This window comes from Trifolium pratense, linkage group LG4 (assembly GCF_020283565.1).
Source record: "Trifolium pratense cultivar HEN17-A07 linkage group LG4, ARS_RC_1.1, whole genome shotgun sequence".
NCBI lineage: Eukaryota > Viridiplantae > Streptophyta > Magnoliopsida > Fabales > Fabaceae > Trifolium > Trifolium pratense.
The window spans coordinates 1,831,564-1,849,098 of NC_060062.1; the positions used below are offsets into that span (position 1 = coordinate 1,831,564).

General features: G+C 33.0%; 1 protein-coding gene, 1 long non-coding RNA gene and 1 pseudogene across 5 annotated transcripts; all 3 read left to right on the forward strand.

Annotated features, from left to right (window-relative positions):
• Positions 1-2,229: 2,229 nt before the first annotated feature.
• On the forward strand, positions 2,230-10,017 carry LOC123920680 (annotated as a pseudogene).
• On the forward strand, positions 5,154-9,264 carry LOC123919452. 4 transcript variants are annotated; one of them, XR_006813213.1, is made up of 8 exons: positions 5,154-5,492; positions 6,316-6,612; positions 6,686-6,716; positions 6,981-7,089; positions 7,181-7,285; positions 7,386-8,435; positions 8,560-8,633; positions 9,028-9,264. It is a non-coding gene; the product is annotated as an uncharacterized LOC123919452 (long non-coding RNA). The 4 variants fall into 4 exon arrangements; XR_006813212.1 differs by having other exon boundaries at positions 7,386-8,633; XR_006813215.1 differs by having other exon boundaries at positions 7,010-7,089; positions 7,386-8,633.
• A 232-nt stretch (positions 10,018-10,249) lies between the features above and the next one.
• Positions 10,250-12,146, forward strand: LOC123919444 (cytochrome P450 71D10-like). The gene is made up of 2 exons (XM_045971363.1): positions 10,250-11,256; positions 11,419-12,146. The coding sequence occupies exons 1-2, from the start codon at positions 10,357-10,359 to the stop codon at positions 12,028-12,030; spliced, it is 1,512 nt and encodes a 503-aa protein (XP_045827319.1). The 5' UTR covers positions 10,250-10,356; the 3' UTR covers positions 12,031-12,146.
• Positions 12,147-17,535: the final 5,389 nt, after the last annotated feature.

Below are 17,535 nucleotides of genomic sequence, written 5' to 3' on the forward strand. Positions count from 1 at the left end.
CTGGAAATGTGGTTTACAATGAAGTTTTCCATAATGTTTAGTAGTTAATTTGTAAATTATTTATCTATATCTATCATTGTACTGAATATTACGGAGTATTATTTTTGTCATCACTATATTTTGAGTTGTTTTTATTTATTCTTTTTGCAATTATTATTATATATTTTTTAATATCATATATGGTGTACAAAACCCGTGCGATAGCACGGGTCGGTGACTAGTAAATATAAAAACGAGAACAGTACAAGAGAAAGTTCAAAACAATAAAGAGGTACCAGAAGTACACTCCATCAGAAGCTAACAATCTCTATGGTAAAATACAAAAATAAATAGGCAAAAAAAATAAAATTGCAAACATGAGGACATACCACCATCAAAATTAGATCCCCTCAAAGACACCATGAGAACAAGAAAATCCCTCAGGAAGAGAGAGCCAAGGATTAACCACTGGTAGGACAGAGTCAAAGAGGACCTTCAATCTTCCTGACCCAACGAGACCCAACATGACAACCCAGCAAATTCTATCGGTTCCAGCATAAAGTAGGGTGGATACCCAACTCATAAAAGGAACAGGGGGAGTCGGGGTTTTTTTTCCTAGAAACCATTTCCAAGATAAAAGTTTCACCCTATCTACCAGACACTCAACTGAAAAGTCCCGTTCCGAAAAGAAGACGTCATTTCGAGATTTCCAAATAGTCCACACAATAGTATGCCAAATTAACAACCACCCCAATCTATCTTTTCTACCCACACCCATGCCAAAGAAAGCCTAAAACACCACGAGAAGGCATAAGCTCCACGCCCAACCTTGAAGAATACTATACCAGATTGGTGAGATTTGGTTGCAAGAACCGAATAAGTGATCAGCTGATTCAAGTTCTGAACCACATAACACACATAGAAGCACTAGCATCCCCAATGACGCCCTACTTCTAGAGATTTTGACGAGTTGGTAACCTATCCTGCAGGAATTGCCAAGAAAAGACATATACTTTTGGAGGGGCACACGTTTTCCACACTACCAAACAAAACATATTGTTAGGGATTGTTGTAGGTTTTGCCCCCCCTCCCTCCCCCTTCCTCCTAAACCTAGTTTATTTTTTTTTTGTTCATCCATCAAGGAGGGGTGGTTTTGACTCAAAATCACCCCTCTAAATTGTTTTTTCCTTTCCTTTTTATTTAATTTAGTGATTTTGACGTATACTTAGTTTTTCTCTTGCTGATTTTGAGCACTTCAAGTTTGTCATATTTCTAGGCTATTCCCAGTTTTAGCGTTTTGAATCGTATTATTCGATTTATTTTATCAATCTGAATTAATGTTGTTTTTAGTCAAAAATAAATAAATAAATGAGAAAATGAATACAAAGATAGATTTAAAATATAGAGAGGTAGAAGATATATATCTTTTATATTATAAGTTTGTATACGCAAGCAAACCCTAAACCCTAATTTGTTTTCGAATTATCTTGCAATTTTTATTAAAAAATAATACAATTTTGTCTTGATTATGATTTGAACCTGCAACCCTTCAGTGCAAGACAATATTTCCAACCACTATGACAAGTATACCAATTGTGATTAAAATTATGTGCAATAATTGATAAACACCATCAATTTTAAAAGTATATCATATCAAATTTATTGTTGACTATATTATTCATCGCGAAATATTTTTATGTCTTTCCCGATCAATGATTTTTTTCTACCGGATCATAAATTTACAGAATAATTATCATGTGAGATTTGGAAAGTTATTATCACGTGTGATTTGGAAAGTTATATATATATATATATATATATATATATTCTCATACTATAATACCTTCAACAATATTGAAATCTATTATAAAAAAAAAAAAATCTTTCACATTTCAATGTCTCATGTTAACAACTTCACCACAATTCGATTTAATTTAGGTGTGTATAAACTTTAATTCTGTTTTGTGATTTATTATCTTTATTCCTGAAATCGATATTGTTTTAAAACTTTATGCTAACTTTATATATATATATATATATATATATATATATATATACTTTGAATCCCGATCACTTATCTGATCGGGAGAAGTTGGTTAATGAATTGCAAATTAGATGTCGGACCTACTGCGTTGAGTTTTGCGTAACCGAAGTTAGTATATTTCCAAATTTTTTAATAGATTGTTTTTTACACCAAATTCTCAATTATTTATATTTAATTTTATTTTATATGTTATTTCTATTAAAATTATGATACCGAGTATTGATATTAGGATTTTCACACACGACACAATTTTGCATTTAGTGACAAGTCACAATGATCGTGTTAGAGCAAATTTCTATACATCTGGTAGTGGAAGCGACAAGTCACAATGTTTTGATGAAATAAAGATGTATTATGACTGTAGATATTTGTCGGCATGTGAAGTTGCTTGGAGGATATTTTCTTTTGATATACACTATAGAGAGCCTATGGTTGAGCGACTTAATTATCATCTTGAAGATGAGCACACTTTTTTATTTGAAGATAACGAGCGTATTGAAGACGTTCTAAACAAACCAAAGAGTCGCACATCAAAATTTTTGGCATGGATGGATGCAAACAAGAAATTTCCAAAGGCAAAAAATTTAATATATAGTCAATTCTCAACTAAGTTTGTGTGGAAAGAAAATTTGCAACAGTGGGCTCCAAGACAAAAATGTTTTTCAATTGGAAGAGTTCACTTTGCACCACCTGGTGTAGGTGAAAGATTTTATTCGAGGACATTGTTAAACTACGTCAAAGGTCCTTACTTCTTTTGATGAATTAAAAACAGTGGATAATTTCAAATATGATAGTTTCAAGGAAGCCTGTTTTGCAAGGGGTTTGCTGGATGATGATAAGGAGTATATAGAGGCAATAAAAGAGACAAGCTACTAGGGTTCAGAGAATTTTTTAAGGATAATGTTTGCAACATTATTGGTGTCAGATCAGCTGACCAGCCAGAAATAGTTTGGACAAGTACTTCACATCTTTTGATTGATGACATTTTGCACAAACAGAGATACTTGCTTGGTGCTTCAGGTATAAAATATTTTCACCTATTTCTATAAAACCATACTTATTAGTTGTTTATTTTTTTACTCATGTAACTTTGCTTATATCACTTTTTAAATTATTTATTATGCAGTTTATTAAATTGTAGTTTTTTAAAATTGGAAAAAGAATTTTGTCAAAAAAAAAATGGAAAAAGAATTGATATTTTTATAAATACCCTTTATTTCTTTATTTTTACGTTAATTTATCCAAACATAAATCAATTCTGTTTAACTCATTTTTAACCAAAATCAAATCTATCAAACTCAATTATGCTAAATCAATTTTTATTGCAATACAACCAAACACAACCATAGTCATGTCACTAATCACATTCATTATTTTGATTTTAACATTGCAGATTTAATATTAACCGATGATCAATTGATACAATATGCACTAGCAGATTTTGAGATGATGTTACGTAGTTGTGGGAAGAGTTTAAAAGATTATCCTCCAATGCCTAGAGCAGACACATCATTAGTTCCTGATATACAAAATAGTTTAATACACGACGAATTGAATTATAACAGACAATCATTAGCTGAGGAACATGTTAGATTGATGTCAACTATGACTTCAAAGCAACGTAAAGTATATGACACAATCATGACAAGAGTTAACGAAAACAAACCTGGTGAGTTTTTTCTTTATGGTTATGGCGGTACAGGGAAGACATTTATCTGAAGGGTCATGTCAGTCGCATTACGCTCAAAATGTGAGATAGTTTTAACAGTTGCCTAAAGTGGGATCGCTGCATTGCTTATACCTGGCGGTAGAACAGCACATTCAAGGTTTTGTATTCCTCTAAATGTTGACGAGTTTTCAACATGTACCATAGTTCCTAAAAGCTCTTTGGCGCTATTAATACAAAAAGCAAAGCTCATTATATGGGATGAAGCACCAATGATGCACAAAGACTGTTTCGAAGAGGTTGATCGAACTTTAAAAGATAATCTCAAGTCTGTTGATGAAAAAAATAAACACATTCCCTTCGGTGGAAAAGTTGTTGTTTTTGTCGGAGATTTTAGACAAATTATACCAGTAATACACAAAGGTACAAGGCCAAAAGTTGTCATGCTACTATTAATTCTTCAGTTCTTTGGATTTTTTTTGAAGTTTTAACATTGAGTAAAAACATGAGGCTTCTCGGTGGTGCTTCGAATGCAGACGTTGAACAAAGAAGATTGTTTACTGAATGGGTTTTGGGTGTTGGAGATGGAGAAATTGGAGATGACAACGACGATGATTTAGAACTTGACATTCCATCAGATTTATTGATTCCAAATTCAGGTGATCCTCTTGCTTCTATCGTTGAAAGCACTTATCCCAAACTTTTACAAAACATGAACGATATAACGTATTTCCAAAATAGAGCTATACTAGCTCCTAAAAATTCAATAGTCGACACAATAAATGATTATATGTTGGATTTAATTCCTGGTGAAGAAAAAATATATTTGAGTTATGATACTCCACTCATACAAAATGTAGACGGTCAAACAGCGGATGATGTTCATACTCCCGAATTTTTGAACACGATTTCTACGTCGGGACTTCCAAATCACAAGTTGAGACTTAAAGTTGGAGTTCCAATTATGCTATTAAGGAATTTGAATCAAAAATTAGGATTATGCAATGGAACAAGACTTATTATTACGAGATTGGGAAAACGTGCTCTTGAAGGAAAAATTAATTCAGGAAGTAATATTGGTGATCAGGTTTTCATACCTAGATTTTCTCTAACACCATCTGACGTGAGAATTCCTTTTAAATCTCAACGGAGACAATTTCCTATAATGATTTCTTTTGCGACGACTATTAATAAGAGTCAGAGACAATCTTTAAAGCATGTTGCACTACTAGAAAATTCGCTTTTAGAGACCGATTTAGCGACCGAAATAATTCAGTCTCTATAGAGACCGAATTAGAGACCAAATTCCGAGTGTGAAAGTCAAAAAGCAAATCGGTCGCTACATCGGTCACTAAGTGACTATAGAGACTGAATTGGAGACCGATTTATTAGCGACCGTAAATTCCGTCGCTATTGTTTTAATTTTTTTAATATATGCTATTATTTTGTTAAATAATTTTCATAATTCAATATTTTTCTTAAAACGACATTCGTATGCCAAAACCTTCGGTTTCTTTTTACGCGAACCTAGAAACCTTTTCTTCTTCAATCTCAAATTCTCCCACACCCAAAACCTATCACCCAATCAAAAACCCTTACTCTTTTCTTCCATAGTCACTCAATCTCACTCATTGAAACCCTAAAACCCAGAAGCTCAACTCGTTTAAACCAGAACCCAGAACTCGTTAAAACCCTAAAACCATCTGCCCCATCGTTCTAGAGTTCGTTGAACCCAGAAACTCTTCATCGTGTTTGCATCGTTCACCATTATTCATCGCAATTGAACCTCGTCTCGGTCATAAGGTATTTGGATTTCTCTTATTCTTCTTTGATTTCTATTTTTAAATTTGCACTCTAAGATTTCGGATTTCTTTTGCATTAAAAGATGACGTTCTTTGTGTTCTATGATTTCTAAACTTATGCATTTGGGGAACTTTTCTAATTTGTTCAAGTATCCGTTCTTTGGAATGGAAATAGACCACTCACATTCAACAACGTGATTTATGTTATGTATCATTTCAATTATTATTAATAATGTGAAGGTATAAATTTACACGTGTATTCATAATGTTGAAATTATATTGCAGCTGTGGTGGTGGATTGAATGGAAAAAAAAAATTGAAAATTATTCTTCTGTAATTGCCTGCAACAACTTTAAAGTCTTAAACAAAGAAAGTGATTTGTTTTACCTTGTGTACCTACATATTTTTTTTTAATTAAGTCATTTATATCCTCGTCATCTTTTGGGTAATTCTTTCTACTTTCTCTGATTAACACATCAAACTAATTCTTTTCATAGATATATGAATTAAAGAATCTGATTGTTAAAGGAAGATTAGTTAAAATGAGTTAAATAACTAGGTTTTGGATAAAATGTAGTGAATCTATGGTAAAAGTGAAATGGGATGTGAAATCTGTAAGATTGTTTGTGGTTTTGTTCCAAAGGTAGATAGGTTGGTAATATGAGGCTCTACCAATACTAACATTCATGAGCTTAAATGTGAGTTGTAATGTACATATCTAGAAAACTTGCGTTTATGAAATTGTATCTATGCTAAATAACAGGTATCAGCCATACTACAAAACAAGAAATTTGAGTTTCTATTTTTCCTGTTATCAATTGTAGGAATGCAAGCTTTCAATTTTTGTGCTTTTCTAATGTCTTGAAAATAAAATTCCATTGAAAGATGGTGAATTGGAGAGTTCACACTTCACACATAATGGGCTAATAAGAGGGATTATATCAAATCTTGTCCAATTCACGTCCACATACCTTCGAGTTCAACAATTGTCCTAATCCCTTTGATTTTGACACTCAATCGCTGCTTCTAATAGAGAGACCGCGACGAATCCTAATCTCACGATTCAACTTCCAATCGTAGCAATTGTGAGACCACAATGAACCCTAATCTCACTCCTCAGTGTAAGGTTCTATTTTTTGCTTTCTTCTTCTTTTTCCAATTTGAATATCTTATATATCTTTTCTTTAATTTCAGGATTTCTGCAAAATCTCTTCAATCCATCTCTGTAAGTTTGCAATTTTATTTTGTTTTTGGGTCTTCTCCATTCTATTATGTTCATCTTGCGATTTTGTTGTGACTTCACAGTTCTAGTTTTATTTATTTATTTGGATTTTGTTTATGTGGCTTCTATTTGTTTTATTTTTCCTTTTACTATTAAGTTTCATAAGTTTATTTCTAATTTCATGTTGATTTCATTTTGCACGAGTTCACAATTGTAGTTTCTAGTTTCTTTTCTGGTTTCTGATTTCATTTCGTTCACACTTCTCAGTTTGCAATTTCTTGTTTTGTCCATTTGAGTTTGCAATTGCACCGAAGGTGGAGGATAATATCGGCGCTGTTCCACATGGACTTTCAATAGATTCAAATGTGGTTAAGAGGTGGCTATGAATTACAATTCACGATCCTCTCATTCGATATCTGTTTCTATGTTTTTATGTTTTGATTTGTGATTTTGTTGTGTGAATGAAGGGAATTGGAATCGTTCATTCGTTCTCGAAGAGATTGCATCGGAGTAACACAAAGAAGTTTGAGTTTCAAGCGGAAGTGTCAAGACTTATTTCAAATGCTTCTAGTGTAAGCTTATTCTTGTTTTTGAATTGGATAATCGTTGCATTTTGATTTTTATACAAGAAATAGAACTTTGTATTGATCAGAAATGAGTTCTATATTGTAGGCATTGGACAAGATTAGGTTCCTTTCCCTCACTGACAAGGAGATTTTAGGTGAAGGTGACAACGCCAAGCTTGAAATCCAGGTTATCATTTCTAAATATTTAATTTAAGCATCTATTTATATCATTAGATTAGTTAATTAGTTTATTTTCCTATATTTGTTTTGTTAATTTATGATGAATACCTAAGAAAGGGTTATAGTTAATTGTTTTTTTAGTGGTTTATTTCGTATAATTAAACCGTGTTACGTACTGTTACAGATTAAGTTAGATAAAGAAAAGAAAATTCTATATATTTGAGACAAAGGTATTGGTATGACAAAGGAGGATTTAGTAAAGAATTTGGGTACCATAGCAAAGTCTGGAACTTCAGTTATGTATATATAACTTTTGGGAGTTTGCTGTAATGATTGCTGCCAGTAATTTAGTGTGGAAGATTTTATATGGAACTATGTTTGCTTGCAGTCTTTGTTGAGAAAATGCAGACAAGTGGTGATCTCAATTTAATTGGAAAATTTGGAGTTGTGGATTCTTCTTTGTCTATCTTGTGGCTGACTATGTTGAAGTTATTTAATCCCAATTTACCGATTTTGGAACTATGTAATGATTGTTTGACTTTCAGGTTTGATGGGAATCAAAAGCTGATGGAGCATTTTGCAGTTATTTGACGTTCCGTTTAGTTTAGGTTGAAGATTTCGTTAATGCATCTGAAAAGTATATCTCTGTTTATATATGTGCCTTTTCTATAATTTTAAACCATTTGTGATGCGATATAAAATGAAGGACATTGCCAATAGTAGAAGCTATCTAATGTAATTATCTATTAGAAGTCATCAAATTACTTCCAAATTTGTGGGCTTTCATTGTAATTGCTTCATATACTTGTTGGAATGTCCATGTTTTTACATAAAACATATAACGGTTCATTGTAGAAGTCACTTCCACATACTTGTCATTGTCATATACTAGCTTGTTAGGATTACTTTCTCTGATGTTCAACTGTCTTCATTATTCGTTGTTCAATCTGAAGCTGGAGCATTTCTATTCTTGCAGGTCAGCATGACGCTGAATATTATAAAAATAAGTGGTTTCTTATTTGGTATTTTTGCAACTAATAAAGTTTCATTGCAAATGCCTATTATTTCTTATTTGGTATTTATGCATTGTGTCTTGGTAGGGATTGAAAGATGGTACTAAGAAATAGAGTATGAGAGAATTAGTGAGAAGAAAGTTTTGTCTACTTCTACTAAGGTATGATTGAGTGATTATATATATATATATAATCTGTTTTATGATTAAGATATGAGACTATTAACTTTACAATTTACAGCATGTACTATTAAAATGTGCTTATTATAGAAATACATTTGTTCCATGCTTTTTTGAATCTAAAATGTGCTTATTATAGAAATTGACCATAGTTTTTTTTATAATCAAATGGGACACTGACTAGGTGCTATATTCGTTAATAGTGTAAGACTATATAAAGATCCACACAAATTTAAGCCTTTCATTCGATACTTGATTAATTTCTTTGCACCGCTGAATTTTGTGTAGGGCTTATTTCTTTAGATTAAATTTGTTTGTAGGGATTTTATTAATGTGTATAAATGTTTTTATCTGATAAATTTCTTCCAATTTGCAGATTTTACAAGTTGAATGAAGGAATGCTCTTTCTTTGATATAATTTGACCTGCTCAAAATTCTTCTTTTAATGGAAATGGACACAAGATAGAGGAAGTGGGATATTATGTGTTGTTATATCTCTTAGTATTGTTATATCTTAGTATTTTAGAGGCATATTGGCTGTATGTTCTAGTTTTTGTATTGTTATATCTTGGTTATCTTTTTGATTGATTATATATATGTATTTTTGGATAAATAGTTGTAATACTTAAATATAATTGATATATTGTCATATTGTTGTGTGCATGTTTAATTGTTTGGTGTGTATGAAATAGCTTTAGAGATATTAAATTAAATTCAAAATTTGCTTTCATGTGATTGTAAATTAATAATATTAATAATTACATCAAAAAAAAATTAATAATATTAATAATTTTAAAAGAATCATTAGAGACTGAAATAGAGACCGATTTTTTCAGAAAGCGTCGCTAATTCAGTCGCAATGAATAAAGTAACTAAGTTCAAATCGGTCACTAAATCAGTCGCTACATTCAGTCACTAAATCAGTCGCTGTAGTGTTGAATAATGCGTCGCAATGAGCCTCACAAACTCAGTCTCTAAGTCAGTCTCTAAGTTCGGTCACTATTTCGGTCTCTAAAATCGGTCGCTAATCCGGTCGCTAATCCGGTCGCTACCAAATTAGTCGCTGGGTTGGTCACAACTGAATAGCGACCAGGGTCTTTGATGCTGATTTTAGATGGTCGCTAAATCGGTCGCTAATGGATTTAGAGACCGATTTTGATGAAAATCGGTCTCTAAATCGGTCGCTAAAGGCGAGTTTTCTAGTAGTGTTGGGATATATCTTCCGTCGCCAGTGTTTACACATGGTTAGTTGTATGTTGTAATTTCAAGAGTTACTTCTAGAAAAGGATTAAAAATATTGATCATCGATGACGACGGTGAAGATACGACTAAGACTTCGAATGTGGTCTATAAGGAAGTCTTCCGTAATATAATATAATTTTCTTTGTATGAATATTTTTCCAAAATTATTGTTGAACTATCGTTTAATGTTACTCAACTTTTTCCATATACCTTACATTATTGGAATTATCATATCTTATTTAATCATTATATATCCCACAGCTAATCAGACCTGTGCACCACACGGGTCGATGTTCTGGTATATATATATATATATATATATATATATATATATATATATATATATATATATGGTTCCTATCAACTGTCTTATCGTGAGAATGCATATTATCCTGCGAGTCTTTTGCAAAGATACTTTCACATAGGCATTCTTCTTTAGTTCCTTTTGGATCAAGCTATCATTATGGAACTTCACAACCCTTTCTCTAATACTAGTACCATCATGGCCTCCTTTCTCTTCCTCTTGGTGCTTTACAAAATAGTTAAAAGTTGGAGTTGTAACAATTCCAGTATCAATTTACCACCAGGACCATGGAAATTGCCACTCATAGGAAATATACATCATGTTATTAGCACCTTACTACCCCATCGATGCTTAAAAAAATTAGCAGAGAAATATGGACCCTTAATGCACCTAAAACTAGGAGAAGTATCATACATAATAGTTAGTTCACCAGAAATGGCCAAAGAGATTATGAAAACAAATGACCATACCTTTTGTGATAGGCCAAACCTTCTTTTGTCAACAATATGGAGTTACAATGCTTCAGATATCGCCTTCTCTCCATATGGAGAACACTGGAGGCAACTACGAAAGATATGTGTAATAGAGCTATTAAGTCCAAAGTGTGTCCAATCATTTAGGTCCACAAGAGAAGAAGAGGTTTCAAATCTTGTTGAATCAATATCTGTAAGTGAAGGATCCGTTGTTAATCTCACAGAAAAGATTATGTCAATGACATGTGCAATAACAGCGCGGGCAGCTTTTGGGAAAAAGAACAAACACCAACAAGTGTTCAAATCGAGAATGGGGGAAGCATTGAGTATGTTGGGAGGATTTTGTATTGCTGATTTGTATCCTTCTATTCAATTGCTTAAGAGGTTAAGTAGGGCGAAGACTAAACTTGAAAAACTTCAAAGAGAGGTTGATATGATATTGCAAGACATCATTGATGAACACAAAAGCAATCCAATAGAAGCAACAAAGGATGATGATCTAGTAGATGTTCTTATCAAACTTCAAAAAGAAAAGACTCACTCGCAACATCCCTTGACTGATGAAAATATAAAATCAGTCATCCAGGTTAGTCTAAAACCATTATATTAATACACTTATTTTCGCAATTTAAAGACTAATTTATAATTTTGCATATGTTTAAAAGTAACATTTGATGAAGAGAAATATTAAGAAGAAGAAGAAGAAAAGGAACATTATCTTGACTAATCATAGTATTTTAATTTGCAGGACATGTTCACCGGTGGTACTGAGACAGCGGCAACGGTTGCGTTGTGGGGGATATCTGAGATGGTAAAGAACACTAATGTTATGGAAGAAGCACAAGTTGAGGTAAGGAGAGTGTTTGATAGAAAGGGGTATGTGGATGAGACAGAGTTGCACCATTTAGTATACTTAAAGTCTGTCATCAAAGAAACATTGAGACTGCATCCTCCGGCACCATTGTTGGCTCCAAGAGAAAATAGAGAGATGTGCCAAATAAATAAGTATGATATTCCTGCTAAAACAAGGGTCGTTATTAATGCTTGGGCCATCGGGAGAGATCCAAGGTATTGGGTTGAAGCTGAGACTTTCAAACCTAATAGATTTCTTAATAGTGCGATTGACTTCAAAGGTACAAACTTTGAATACATACCATTTGGTGCTGGAAGGAGGATGTGTCCGGGCATTTCATTTAGCTTACCCATTATTGATTTGCTTCTTGCTCAATTACTTTACCACTTTGATTGGAAACTTCCCAATGGAGTTAAGAATGAAGAACTTGATATGACTGAGTCATTTGGGATTACAGCGGGTAGAAAAAATGACCTATTATTAATTCCTATTACTCGTCGTATTTGATTTATATATTTCCTAAGAAACATGTTCACAAAGTACTTAATTTTTGTTTCAGAAATTTCAACGCTTAATAACAAGTGAACAATGAATGTAATGACGAAAGCAATTATTATTGTATGTGTTCTTGATAAAAACTGTATTAAAATGATATTCAATATTCTTGTTGGTGGTATTCTAGAGGTGGTATATATTATAAATTATATTGTTGCATAATTTAGAGTAGGATAATATTTTTGGGACTGAATATTCATGTATATTTCTTATTTTAAATGCATCTCATACACATGAATATATATAGCATAAGTAGTGATGGTTACAACTATCAAAGAGTCACCACTACTAAATGCTTAATCAATGATTAAACACTCCACTAAGCACTAAGTGCTTCCACTAATAACAATGACATTAGATAATTTCCACTACTTTATCATAGTCCACTAACATAAAATCAAATCAGCATATTAACTAACATACTCCCCTTAATGTGCTGCTCTTTAACTCCCATTGCTTCTCTAAGTTGCTGAAATCTTCCTCTTAGTAGTGCTTTAGTAAAGATGTCTGCAAGTTGCTCTTGTGAACTGCAGAAAATCAACTGCACATCTCCTTCTTCAATCACACTTCGAATGAAGTGATGCTTATGTTAATGTGTCTGGTCCGGCTATGAAAAACAGGATTATTTGCCATGGCAATAGCTGATTTGTTGTCACAATGAAGCTGGAGACTTCCCTCTTGCTTCTCTCCAATATCTTCCAATATTCTTCTCAACCAAAGTGATTGTTGTGTAGCCAAACCAGCCGCTAAATACTCAACTTCAGCTGAAGATTGCGCCACAGTATCTTACTTCTTCGAGAAAGTAGAGTCCACTACAACATTTTAGGTCTACCGCAACGCCTAAATTTTGGGATGTAGAAAAACCGTTCTCATAGAGGGTCAAAGGCAACGGTTTTGGCAAACCATTGTGGTAGTATATATATTTTTTGCCAATTTTATACAACAGTGGAAAACTGTTCCCATAGATGAAACGAGAACGGTTTTATGTTTAACTTCTACAACAACGGCTAAAAACTGTTCTGATATAATTTTAATTATTATAATCAAAATATATAATTAAATCCATTTTTTTAGATCGAATAATATACTCATAAAACGTTTCCATTGTATCAAACTAAAAACATAAAATAAAAGGTTTTTCTCCCAAAAAAAAATGTTGAATGACGTCATTTGGGATTACTTCTTGCTCAATTACTTTACCACTTTGATTGGAAGCTTCCCAATGGAGTTAAGATGAAGAACTTGATATGACTAAGTCATTTGGGATTGCAGCGAGTAGAAAAAATGACCTATTATTAATTCCTATTACTCGTCGTATTTGATTTATATATTTCCTAAGAAGAATAATGCTAGCAACACACTCTTTAACAAACACACTCCAACACACTCTCTTTTATTGGTTGAAATTCACATGGGTCCCATAAAAAAATGTGGACCCATGTAACTTTTATGGGACCCATATAAATTTTAACTAATAGAAGAGAGTGTATTAGAGTGTGTTTGTTAAAGAGTGTGCTGCTATCACTCCTCTTCCTAAGAAACATGTTCACAAAGTACTTAATTTTTGTTTTAGAAATTTCAACGCTTAATAACAAGTGAACAATGAATGTAATGAAGAAAGCAAATATTATTGTACATGTTCTTAATAAAAACTGTATTGGTAACTTTACATATAAGTTTACTATAATGTGCAAATATTTGTGTACGTATATTATAGATGTACCTTGTAATGTTTATAAATAAGTATTACTTAAGGTATGACTTTGAGTACCAACATTTTCTTAATGCACTTGCAACTCAGCAACTTGTTCATTAACATGTAGTCTTATACTATACCAATTACTCTTTTGACTCTACAAGTAAATTAAAATGATATTCAATCTCTTGTCACGCTACTCCCTAATAGATAAAAGTCTACAACAACTAATCCACTTGGATTGGCTTAATAGTAGCAGGTTTCAAGTTCGACTTTTCTTGGTGCAATTTTGATGGAATATCCATACAGAGCTTTGCTCTAGTTTTAAAGTGAACTGTGGAATTGGAACTCTTAGATTAGTCAGTCCTTAATCTTGAAAATTACTTTAGCCTGCCCTGAATTGTTTTAGGCCCCCAAAAACTTCAAAATACCCTCAATTCCAATTCGTATCCTAGGATCCGGAAAAAACCAGTTTCAGAACTTAGATTCCGAAATGTTGGTTTATGAACAAGACGGAACCCACACACGTAAACAGTGTTAGAACAAAAAGTAAAATAGAATTAAAAAAAGAAAAATAAAATCGGATCCTAGAATCCGAAATGTTAAATTCCCTGACTCCCCCTGTTCCTTTTATGAGTGGGGTATCCACACCCTACTTTATGCTGGAACCAATAGAATTTGCTGGGTTGTCATGTTGGGTCTCGTTGGATCAGGAAGATTGGAGGTCCTCTTTGACTTTGCCCTACCAGTGGTTAATCCTTTGCTCTCTCTTCTTGAGGGGTTTTCTTGTTCTCATGGTGTCTTTAAGGGGATCTAGTTTTGATGGTGGTATGCCCTCTTGTTTGTAATTTTTTTTCTTTTTTTCCTATTTGTTTTTGTATTTTACCATAGAGATTGTTAGATTTTGATGAAGTGTACTCCTGATACCTCTTTATTTTTTTGAACTTTCTCTTGTATTGTTCTCGTTTTTATATTTACTAGTCATCGACCCATGCTATCGCACGGGTTTTATATACCAGCATATATGATATTAAAAAAATATATAATAATAATTGTAAAAAGAATAAATAAAAATAACTCAAAATATAGTGATGATAAAAATAATACTCCGTAAGTACAATGATAGATATAGATAAATAATTTACAAATTAACTACCAAATATTATGGAAAACTTCATTGTAAACCACATGAAAGGTAGATGATTTAAGACTATATATTGATGTGTTTTTAATTGATGATTTTTATTTAATAAAACGGGGAAAAAAATCGGGTTTTCTATAAAAAAAAGTTTAAAAAAATGCAGTAACATATTTGATTTTGTAGATGAAAAAAAAAGTGGTTTTTATTTTTAGAAAGAAAAATAAAACGTTTTAAGTTTAAAAAGTGTGCATTTAAAAGATGTTGGTTACAAAATTATTTCAAGATAATTGATATGGCTGAGGATCCTGGTGAGTACTTTTTTAAAGAAATATAACTAAAAGGTCATCGGTTCGAATCCTGATGAGTATTTTTTTAACATTTTAATATGAATTATTAGGTATATATTATATTTTTTCCATTCAAAAAAAATGTTTTGTTTGGTATACCACTTCACTTCTCATTCTTGAAATTTATCCTTTTAACCAATTTATTTTCTTAGTCAAGGCAGTCCAACAGATGAATTCCCCCTTGAGCGGGGCCTAAGAAAGGGTGATCCACTTCCCCTTTCCTTTTTTTGTTGGCCCTAGAGGGTTTGAACGTTTTGATGGAGGCCATGGTTGAACGTAACTTATTTTCGGGGTATAGTATAGGTGACCGTGACCCGATTTTGATTTCTCATATTCGGTTTGCTGACGATACACTTTTGTTGGGGGTTAAAAGTTGGGCGAATGTCCGTGCTCTTCGGGTTGTTCTTGTGTTGTTTGAGACTATGTCGCGTTTGAAGGTAAACTTCAATAAAAGTGTGCTGGTTGAGTTAATATCCATGATTCCTGGTTATGCGAGGTTGCGTCGGCTCTCGGCTGTAAAGTGGGAAAGATCCATTTCCTTTATCTAGGCCTTCCTATTGGGGGCGATCCGGAGCGTTTGGGTTTTTGGGATCCTGTGTTGGTTCGTTTAAAGAATAGATTGTCTGGGTGAAGAGTCGCTTTCTTTCTTTTGGCGGTCGACTGATTCTGCTAAAATTCGTGTTGACCTCTCTGTCTGTCTATGCTTTTTCCTTCTTCATATCTGGCAAGGATTTTTTTTTTGAAAATGTCAAAGATAACAAAACATATTTGGCATCTGGCTTGGTATTGACGACATTATTTTAGTTGAGTGAAGGGAGAAAGAGAAAGAAAGAAAGAACGATGAAGTGAGAGAGACAGAGGAAGCAGAAACGCGCTTTCAGTGAGGGAAGAGAGAGAAATGTGTTTGGTTTCTGATTGAGTAAATTAAGTCTCATGTGAATCATTAATTTTGAAATCTAATCACAACCATGTATTTAATCTAATGGCTAATATTTAACCCTCTCACCCTCTCATTTTAAAATTTCTCTCACTTGAAAGTTTACCTCCGTCCCAAAATATAAGTAAAAGTAGGTCAAAGAAACTTAATGTATTTGGTTAAAGATTTAGACCAAATACATTCACTTTTGTTGACCTACTTTTGCTTATATTTTGAGACGGAGGGAGTATATATATATATATATATATATATATATATATATATATATATATATATATATATATATATATAAAGTGAGAGGAGTGTTTAATGTGAGAGATGAGAGGACTAATTATTGGCCATTGGATCTAATTTGACGGTTTAGATAGAAAGTCCCCCACAAAATTTATTGCACCTGATTTTTTTCATACGCGTCTTCTTCCTCATTACCTGGTAATCCCTTTTCTTCATCGTTCTCTATCGTAAATGCAACCAGGCAGTTTGCTACTTGATTCTTCCCAGTTCTTTCTCACAATAATCTTGGCAAATTCATATTAGACTAACATCTTGAAACATTATTGTAATGGCTACTTGATTTTTCACGATTCTTTCAATATATATCCTATTATTTTTTTCAACTCTAGATCTGGCTAAAATTTACTCAAATTCTAGAAAGCCATGGCTTTTTCAACTCTAGATTTCCAAACCTTATTCGTTTTCAAAGAATAAAAACATAGCCTAAAATGCAATCGAGTTTTTTCGGTCCAAACTCATTTATGTTGGCGCAGCAAACACAATTACACAGCACACACACACAATGCTCATAGGTGCGCAGGCTTGAGCATAAGCACAAGCACAGTTTCTGCAAACTGTGATGAAAATGATGGAAACTGTTTTGATGATTTGTGAGGAAGAAGATAATGAAAGGCTTAGGCAAAAATCAAAGTTTTATTCATCCTCAAAGGGGCCAAGTAAAAGTTGTTTTACAAATGATACACACTAGTGACCACTGGCCATAAATTCCACCTTTAAGGTGGATATCTGGATGACCAGGGTTCGAACCTCGACACCCTGCATCACTTCCAACTGAAATTACTGTCAATGGCTATCATCATCTCTAATGACTGTTGTCACCTGCTGGCGCAAACGGTTATAATAATCTCCCCCTATATAAAGGCAAACTTTGGCGATAAGACACACAATATCAATCACTTTTTACTTTCACTCCTCCTTGATGACATATTGAATCATCTAGTTCTTCGTTGAGTAGAACAATGGCGCCGTATGTGGAGAGACTCTTCTTTGAATCTTCTTGAACCTCTCTCCTCTCTCTCTCTCTCTAATGTTCTCACGGTTT